The following is a 10154-nucleotide window of genomic DNA, read 5'->3' as shown; positions in this document are numbered from 1 at the left end:
TATAGCTATATATAAGCAATTTATATTAGTATATACATATATAGTTTACAAGAAATTGCCTAGATAAAAAAAATAAAAAAAATAGCCCGGAACGAAAAAGCCCGTTAGGCCCGTGGGCCCGCCCCATTTAGCCCGGGACCACGTGGGCTTGGTACCGCCGTGGGCCGGTTCCACCCACTGGGACCGTGAAGCCCGGGACTGTTTGGCCCGGGACCGCCAAAGCCAGGCCCGCCTAAGCCCATGCCCGTTTGGCCCGGCTCGTTTAGGCCCGTTTGGCCCGGGCCCGAACCACAATACAACCTTACATTGATTCAACAAGTGCAAAATTTCCTTGATTTATACATGTGCATACATTTTACAATTTAACATAAATTTTAAGATATTTCTTCAAATTATGAGATGAAGATATTCTACTTATCTCATGAATTAAATTCTTGGAGGAAAAACGAATTTTCTTGATTCAGCTTACTATTTAAATATATGAGTTTATTCTTTAGTTTTTGGTTAATTAACTAATTGTTTATTTTTATTTTTATAATATGATCCGATAAGGAACAATATGTTTTCTTTTTGGTAATCTTTCATAACATAGACATGATTGAAATTTTGGCACGAAAGAAAATAATTGTAAAGAAAAAAATACAAAAAATACCCCTCATTCATACTACCCTCCCTGTACAAAAGAGTAAAGATAAAAGTTAATATAACGAAAAAGAAATGAGCAGAATTAATATGGAATATTCCTTTTTCTTTTTTCAATAATATGGAATATTCCCGGTAAAAAACAATATGGAATATTCAATATTCTGTCTAGTTAAGGCAGACAAAGTTAGCCACTGTCTTCCATTTGGAAACCCTACTACAAATATTGCTAGTAGATATCCTAAAACCCTACCGACGACAGTGACCATTTCCACGCAACAATGTCGGACATTCCACCGGAAGTAATTAACGATATACTTTACCGACTGCCGGTGAAGTCACTGCTAAGATTCAGGTGCGTAAGCAAGTCATTCAAAGCCCTAATTGATAGCCCCAAATTCATCCGAGCACACCTCAAGCAACAGGCACTGAAACACAACTCAGATGTCAAGCTTATTTTCAAGTCTCACAAGCTTTACTCCCTCGATTTCAGTTCGATCTCTAGTAGCCAACTAGAGGAACTTGACCATCCACTGAAGCATCCCTATGGCCCAACTCAGGTACTCGGCTCTTGCCATGGTTTGATTTTAATATCTAACAACTTGAGTGACAATGGTGTGTGGAATCCATCCACTAAAATGTTCCGGAAACTGCCGGTTTGTCACGTTAACCCTCCACAGAATCATGGACCGAGACAGGTTGCAGGGTTGAGCCAAATTTGTGGTGGTTTTGGGTATGATATTTCTGCTAATGATTATAAGGTCGTTAAAATAGCCCAATTTTGTCACTTCTCTGGTAGTTCCTTAGTTATTGTTACAATGGTTTTTAGTTTGAAGTTGGGTTTGTGGAAGAAGAAGGTTCAGGATTGTCCATACTGGTTAGTTAAGGAAGACAACGGCACGTTTGCTGCAGGTGCATTACACTGGCTTGCATCTACGGAATCATCATCAGAGTGGAGCCCTTGGGTTCTTATAGGTCTCAATCTTGGAAGTGAGAGATTTAAGCTGGTGCCATATCCTGAGAATTTGGGCAAGCCATTGCATTTAAATTTGGCAGTCTTGGGAGAATGCCTTTGTTTGATTTCAGGTCACGTCGTTGTTCGTACTAATGAAAAGAATCATGTGTTAGATCATGTAGACATATGGGTGATGAAGGATTACGGAGTGAAGGAGTCTTGGATAAAGTTGTTTTCAGTTGAGCAGTTAGATGGTCGTCAACATTTCAGTTTCTTGAGGCCAATAGCATATTCAGTGACTGGTAAGGAAGTTCTTCTGGAAATGGATAATAGGAAGTTCCTATGGTATAGTCTAGAAAAGAAGTCCCTCAAACATTCTAAGATTAATGGTGGATTGGACTTTTTTGAATCATTTGTCAATTTGGGAACCCTTGTCCCTTTATATGGGGGTGGAAATGATGGGGGTGAAAATGAAAAGGATGAGAAGGAAAAGATAGAACCAGAGAAAAAAGATGGAGCCGGAAACATTGAGGATGAAGATGTCTTGGTGATAGAGGAATTCAAGTTGGAACTTTAAAAGAGAAGTTTAAATTAGACTAAAGAGGTAAGTGAAATGCATGTTTATCTTATATTACCCCTTTATTGTTGCTTCCCCTTGACAATAGACACTTAGCATGCAATTTATTTGATCAAGCTCTATAGTGGCAATCAAATTTTCTACTAGCTGGATGTGGGGAACAAGAGTATATCTCTAAATCCCGATTCTCTTTTTCCTAGTGAGATAGGGGAAGACATTATAAAGTATTAAAGAATCTTGTTGATATGTTATAGGAGTAGCCGAATTTAATTCTCCGTTTCACTGTCTGGCTTCTAAAGGTTTGGAAGTTAAGATTGTCCTATCTTAGTTGGCAAACTTTTTCTAGTTGTCTAATCATGCTTTCTCAATTATAAAACCTTGCCGTATGTTTGTCCAAGATACATTTGAAAATCATCTAACTGGTTCAGTTTCCTCGACCTCAGCAGAAAAATGAGTCAGTCTATGACAGATTGTTTTTGAAAGTTACAACTTTGAATGTGTAAACTATGGGCTACTCACTTGACTCTCTTCTTGTTCTTTTAGCTCTCTATTACTACTTAGTAATTAGTATAACTGTTAATCCATCTATCATATAGTCTTGTGTCCAAGTTGACTTTTCATTCAAATAGATATGTAGTCAAAGTCTTTTTTCAAAATGATTGAATAGTTTGATAAAATTGTGAACCCTCTGCATGATTGCATCCTTTATTTAATATATTCTTTTCCCATCCTTTGTAAAATTTTTGAAATTCGATCCTGCATATTAACTTTGACAGAAGCCACTTTCACCTTAGAATGTCTGATCCGAAAACAAAGTTTGGATGGAGGGGCTAGCCGTTGGGTATTTTTGAGTATTTTTTGTATCACTGCATAGTCTTACTTCCATTTTATTGCTTACCAGTATATGAAGTTATAAACAGCTAAATATTGCAGAACTGTTAGGTATGCATTCAATTCCTAGTTTTCAAATTTTCACGAGAAACATATTTACTATTGTAGAACATTTTGATGATATTTATATCTTATCATTATGGGTTAATTCACATTGAAAATTATGGAAGCATTTTTTGAGAGCACTAGCTGAACTTGAAGTTATTTCCTGTTTTGACAGTTGAATGTCATTTTGCAAGTCTCTGGAGCGCCAAAATGTGGAGGCCTTCAGCAAAGGTGGCCAAAATGTGGAGCGCCAGAATGTCATTTTGCAAGTCTCTGCAAACCCAAAAACCATGCTCCCTTTCACAACATGCAGGTATCCAGTGGATAGTCAAGGGTATGCATAAACTGTCCCCAAAAATAAAGGAGGTTGATGATTTACGGGATTATTTGAATAAAATATTGGTTTCTGCTGGACTGTTGCATTGAGATGAGCTGTCTTTGCATATGAAAGTTGGGTTCTGATTATATGTAAACACACCCACTATACTATGTTAAAAGTTGGGTTTTCTATTTTTTCTTACAGAGTTAACGGATCCTGATAACTAACAGGCCTTTTTCAACTTTAATTATTTTTGTACCCATTCCCATAAGAAGAAAGAATAGGCTAGTTGGAGGGAAGTGAAAGAGAGAAAGTGGAGAGAAGGGACTTTTGCTTTAAAGGGAAGTGGGTGGAAAATGGTGGAGGGGTTAGAGGGAGGGGAGAGAGACAGTTATTGCCGTTCAGATTGAAGAGAAAGGGACTGTCTTCGTGAGGTAAGATGTAAGAAGAGATGATACAGTATTCTTGCTAATATCCAACTTTAAGATGAGGTGAGGGAATGTGAGTTTATGCTGGGCACCTGTGGATGCTACTTTCTGCCTCTTCTAGTATAGTACTTGTAATGTTTTAGCTTGAACTCTCATCCGCCTATGATCAGGGGCGGATCTATGTGGAGGAGAGGGGGTGTACGCCACTCGGATACTCGGGGTATAATTTAATGTATATACTGGTATTTCACGACAAAAAGCTATATAATTAAAGAGTGGCACCTGCAATAACAAAGTGACCGCAGGTGTCATGGTCAGATAGCCACTTTCCCACTAGGCCCAAGATTGAACTTCCTTGATGGCAAGGATTTTTGCTTTTCCTCTTGCCTACTTGTTCCCTTTTTTCATTTGTTAACCTTTTCCCTACTTGTTCATCTTTGTCTTTCCTCTTATTGTACAACCCCATTTTTATTTTTTATTTATATTAAATGTTTGCTTCCTTTTTCTTTTTCTAGATCTAAAATATTCTTTTATTTGAATACATTTTGATTTTTTTTCTTGTGTTATCCATATAAGATTATTTTCCCTTTGATTTTGAATAAATGACCAAAACTTTTAGTTTGGTTTTCATATATTAATTTATGCACCAAAAATCTTGTAAAGCAAACCGAATTAATTCAAAACAGAATCGAAGAAAACATAGAGAATCAGCCAAACGTACACCCTAATTTTATCTCCTTGACTAGTGGTAGATTTTCGAAATATAGTGGCACCCGTAATCATCAAATCCTGGATCCGCCTCTGCCTATGATGTTTAACTTACTTTATGCTTTAGCTATTGTCTTCAATATTTGAACTTCACAATACATTTCTAAGTTTGGCCGCTAATGGTTATGAGTGATCATCTCGTGGTACTTTAGCTTTGGAAGATTTCCCAAAGCTTCCAAAATAAAATGGTAGATTGAGTAATCAGAATATTCTTCATGTTCTAAATATTTCTTGCAAAGTCCTTTGAAATGAATGGGATAACTGATTAAGCAAGTAAAAGGAACCCTTCTTGTGGATGAAGAAGTGCGTGCTTTGACACGCTAGCTATTAAACCTAATGCTATTGATAGAGGTAGATTTAATGTACAATTAAGGCCCCTTTCCCTCCTCCTACATCCAAACCCTCTTTTATGGAACATCGAGTTTACTTATTTGTATTGATTTCTTAACACTGTTCATCACAAAGATATTGTTGTTCTTGCAGGGAGAATGCTTTTCAGTTGGAAGAAGAGTAGAGAAGCCCCTTCTGTTTATCTCTGGCAGTATCTGACATTTTTCCTTTTTTAGCAAAACAATTGTGAATGTGGTTGGAAACTAATCTGTTAATGTAAGTGCTATTTTGCTATCTAATCGAGACGTGTAAAAAACCACCAGATGAAATATGGTACTATTAACTTCTAAGTTTTTGAATCTTCACCTATGTATTTAGTGGAGCAGTCTTTTGTCTGCTGGAAACTTCTGGATAACATATGACCAATATTTGCCTGCTGGGTTTTAGCGTTAATATTGGGATTTTCTTTTGGGTTTTGAAGTTGGGTGTGGTGGTTGTGTGGAAGGGTCGTTTACATTTGCAGATTTCCCTAACAGCCCCAAAAGGGAGTTGGATTGAAAGATAATGCTTATAATTTTGGTGGCAAAATTATATTTAAGACAGGTACCACTTATCGATGGTAGGTCAAGAAGACCAAGATTTGATCGTTTTTGGTCGTTTTGACTGTTAACTTACATGCTGTCCTTCAATTGTTTCCTAGATTTGCAGGAGAGATTCATGCAGAAACATTGTCCATATTCCACTTGATTGTTGGGAGAGTTGGTCAAGGTCCCAGCTTCCTAGCTTTGATTATGTTCTCTAAGCCTATCACCGAGTCAATTTGAGTTGAGCAAATAGAGGTTTCGGGGATAGTTATTTTCTTTTAAAATATAATTATCCAAATAAGTCTCTTGATATTTTGGTTAGTTATTATGGGTAAAATTTACTCGCACGGGGGTGTTTATAGCAAATTTAATAAGTTAACCAAATAAGTTATCATGTTATCATGTGTTCATTTGCTCAGTTGGGGTAGACTTTAGCTTGAGCGTCTAAATGGAATATGCTCACTAAGTCTAAAGGATGTCGATGTATGCTGCCAAAAATCAATATTCAGTTTCCTAGAAACTACCGAGGCTGTCTCCTATCATTAGGTGTCTGGATGAGAACTCATAAAATTAAGGAGCTGAGAATAAAATTCTTTCCAAGTATTGGTGCCTATGATAAAAATTTCATGGGGGTAATCAGTTTCCATCTTATTAGTTAAGCATATAAAGTATTTAATATGCAGTTAGTGTAGACAAATTTTAGAAAAATGTCTGCTCCTCCTTCGTGAGTCTAAAGTTGATTTAGAATTAGTTAAACCTAAAAATTATAAACTTTGATTATTCTTTAAATAGGAACCCAAGGGGCCAACTGCGAACTTGCCCCGACTTCTGCTATTAGATTTTAGCTATTAGCATTTAGTTACTCTTTTGACAGGCAAAATTTTCTGGACAAAAATATTCCTCAGTTAAAATACGAAAAACTCCAAAAACGGTTACTAAACTTTGAACATTTATAAGTTCAAACTCTAGAAATTGTTCCTAGATTTTGAACTTTTAAGAATGAAACTCCAATTAATGGAGTTTGAAGATTTACTAGATCAAACCTCACGAATTATTCTTGTAGTTGAAAAATTCCCTATAGGTGAATTGTTCTTGGAGTTGAAAACTTCCTTATAGGTGTAACTCTAGTACAATATAGGAGTACTAGATTTGAGAATTACGTTACACCTAAGTTTCAATGATGATAATAGTACAAATCTAACTGTATCTATTTAATTGCAGGAAATTAGGAGGGCAGTATTAATCAAAGGAAGTCAATATGTTAAAGAGATCAGAAAGGAAACAAGATCAAATGTAGCAAGGACAATGCTAAATCAAAGGATGTCAAGGCCATAAAAAAGGAAACAAGATCAAGTGCAGTCGCTATAGGAAGTCGGTCCCTACTTCAAGGATTGATTTGAAATCTGGAGATTCTAAAGATTGATCGATCAAGTCAAGCCACAAATCACTCCCTTGATTATGAATACGAAAATGAAGGACGTAAATGAATCCAGCCCATCTCTTGAGCACGATTCAGAGGCACCCCTTGGGTCAAAACTCTTAGAATATTTTGTGCCTCAATCAAAGGTCAATCTGCAACGGCTACTCAAACTCTCGTATAAGAAGACTGGCAGACTCAACAATTCAACGATGCAACTTACCACAATTTTCTATGTCTACCTAGTTATTGGCACAAACATTGTATTCCTAAGTTTACTAGTGTCTCAAAAGATAGGAAGTGTTAGGAAGCAAAACAAGAGTTGGGTCAAGTTTATAAAACATTGTTGCTGAATATCGTTGGTGGTAAATGATCCATAAAACCACTGCTACTGTAATCAACTATTGAAGATATAAGAGAACTCTTGTGACCCAAGAGAACTGGATGTAGGCACTATACCGGTACTGAACCAGTATAAAACTCCTTTGTTCTCAGCTTTTAAATTCCTTGCAATTTATTTACATCGTCAATCAAACTTGCCGATAAAGCGAAGTCGACTAAGTCTCTTCTAAGTCGACTAAGTTTTTGAATTAGTTACAACTCATTCCTCCTCTTGTACTTTCAATTGGTATCAGAGCAAGGCTCACGAACATTTCTTAACCACAAGTTAGGGAAAGATCATGGGATCAAATATAGTCATTGGAGCACTATTTCAAGAAGGAACTGCCAGATCATCTTTTAATGATGCAAATAAGATACATGTGCAGGAAATCAAGTTCAAGAAGTAAAGAAGACTGCTCGAATGGTTCATGATGTACAAGGGAAGAAATCAATCAGCATGTGATCAGCAAATCTGGATTGGTCTCGTAAATCTGGGCGCAATCAAATCAACGAATCAATCAGCAATAACAATGATTAGCTGAGCTGGAAAAAATCAAATAAGCCTTGGACAAAGGCACGAATCATGGGCAGAATCACGGAAGACTAAAGGATACGAGGAGATCTGGGAAGCGACCACATTTGGAAGATCCAACAATCAAGGAGAAATCAAGTGAAGCAATCCTCTGCTAAAGGAAAGCAATCAAGAGAAGCAACGACTCATTCCTTATTCTTGGAAAGAATCAAGTCTTTCCAAGGATCAAATCTCTTGGGTTGTCAAGCCTCTACCATCCATCAAAGTATTTATACACCCTTGTAAACCCTAGCTTAGACATACTTTGATCTAACCAAATCACTCTCTTTATTCTATTGCAAACAAGCATTGTAGTTCACTAAGATCTGCTGTGTAACAAGTCAGGGATAGAAAGAGAGCACACAACTGGTGAGGCATTGTATCAAAAATGAGTGCTAGAGAAACTGAGCGATATACACCACATCCGTACTCGGAAGAAACTCATTTACTGAAGAGAACTCCCTTGCAACCCAAGGGGACTGGATTAGGATTCATATTGAATCCGAACCAGTATAAAAATACCGGTATTTTTAATTCCTGCAATTATTCTCTGCATTTTACTTTCGGTTACCATATCTGCTAAATTATCATATTTAGCCGACTACTCAAGTTTTAAGTCAACTTATAAGTAATTAATTTGAAGTATTTACAATTCACCCCCCTCTTGTACTTTCAATTGGTATCAAAGCTTGGCTTATATTTTACCTTTTGCTTAACAGCTTGTGAGAAAAGATCATGGCAAATCAAGTTATCATAGAGCTCTTTCAGGAAGGAACTTCACAAGTTAGACCACCATACTTCAATGGACAACATTTCTCTCACTGGAAAGTATGAATGGAAATCTTTGCTAAAGCATACGATGTCAAAGCCTGGAGAGTCATTAAAAAGGGAAACTATCCCCTACCTGCTAGCACTCCACCACTTGCTGATCCTGATGATATAGATTCATACTCAAAGGAGCAATTGGAAGCGGTACAAGTGAATAACAAGGCAGGAAATCTGCTTCACAATGCTATAAGTGGTGAGGAATACAAGAAAATATCGAGTTGTGATACAACCAAAGAGATGTGGGATAAGCTTGAGGTCACCTATGAGGGAACCAGCAAAGTAAAGGAAACTCACATCAACATGCTAGTTCATGACAACGAACTCTTCTCAATGAAAGAAGGAGAATCCATTGAAGAAATATTTGCCAGGTTTAGTAAGATAATTAGTGACTTAAAGGCATTTGGCAAGCGCTACACCAGTGGTGATCAAGTCAGAAAAATTCTCAGAAGTCTGCCAACCACTTGGCAGACCAAAGTAGTCACTCTGGAATCTCAAGACCTAAACAAATTTTCCTATGATGAACTGCGAGGAGAACTCATTGCTTTCGAAAGGCCGCATTTGAAAAAGACAAATCAAGAGGAGAAAAAGAAAATAGTTGCATTCAACACCTCTACTGAAATGGCTGAAAATGAAATTGATGATCCTAAAGCTCTACAAGAAGATATTGCTATGATGTCAAGAAATATGGATGGGTTGATGAGGAGATACAGAAACACAAAGAAAGGAAGATTCCCACCAAGACGATCCAGTCAATACAATGAACAGGATAAAAACGATGAAAAATGCTACGAATATGGAAAATTTGGGCACATTCAAGCTGAATGCCCAGAACTGAAAAGGAAGATCTCTAGAGGCTTCAACAAGAACAAATCCTTCGGAAGCTGGAGCGATGAGGACGACTCAGACCACGAAGAAATAGAAAATCTTTGTTTCATGATAATTCTAGAAAATGAAATAAACAAAACCTCAGGAGCTGGACAGATGAAGATAATTCAGATGACGAGAACTGTTTCATGGCACAGGGTGAAACTAGTGAGGTAAGATCTTATGACTGCGAAAGATGTAATGAATTGCAGGATATTCTTGATTCAACCTTAAAAGAGTCTCAAAAAATGATGAATGAACTTAAGAGACTCACTAGGGAGGTTAAAGACTGGAAACTCAAACATGAAGTATGTGAAATCGAAAAAGAGGTACTTCAAGAAGAGTTTGAGGAGTTGCAAATGTAGCTTAACAGCTTACGCAAATCCACCAGTCATAGTTCTGTTAAGCCAAACCAGACGACTTATAAGTCAACTGGAAAGGAACCAATCAGAACCAAGTCGACCAGTCGGTCGGACCAGATGACTTACAAGTCAACTGGGAAAGAACCAGCTAAATCCAAGTCGGCTAGTTCTAACACTTATGAAAGACCTATA

General features: G+C 37.1%; 1 protein-coding gene across 2 annotated transcripts; it reads left to right on the top strand.

Moving 5' to 3' along the window:
- Positions 1 to 869: 869 nt before the first annotated feature.
- LOC109217952 (F-box protein CPR30-like) lies at positions 870 to 5370 on the top strand. Of its 2 annotated transcripts, none has more exons than XM_019382250.1 (3): positions 870 to 2201; positions 3286 to 3423; positions 5109 to 5370. In XM_019382250.1, the coding sequence occupies exon 1, from the start codon at positions 924 to 926 to the stop codon at positions 2172 to 2174; it is 1251 nt and encodes a 416-aa protein (XP_019237795.1). In that variant the 5' UTR covers positions 870 to 923; the 3' UTR covers positions 2175 to 2201; positions 3286 to 3423; positions 5109 to 5370. The 2 variants fall into 2 exon arrangements, with proteins under 2 accessions (XP_019237795.1, XP_019237796.1); XM_019382251.1 differs by having other exon boundaries at positions 3286 to 3444.
- The last annotated feature ends 4784 nt before the right edge of the window (positions 5371 to 10154 follow it).

The sequence above is a fragment of the Nicotiana attenuata genome, unplaced genomic scaffold, assembly GCF_001879085.1.
Source record: "Nicotiana attenuata strain UT unplaced genomic scaffold, NIATTr2, whole genome shotgun sequence".
NCBI lineage: Eukaryota > Viridiplantae > Streptophyta > Magnoliopsida > Solanales > Solanaceae > Nicotiana > Nicotiana attenuata.
The sequence above is the reverse complement of the archived record's forward strand: the minus strand, read 5'-3'. Positions and strand labels throughout refer to the sequence as shown.

Coding starts and splice junctions, on each gene's coding strand:
- LOC109217952 (XM_019382250.1), top strand. CDS start 924: ATGTCGGACATTCCACCGGAAGTAATTAACGATATACTTTACCGACTG.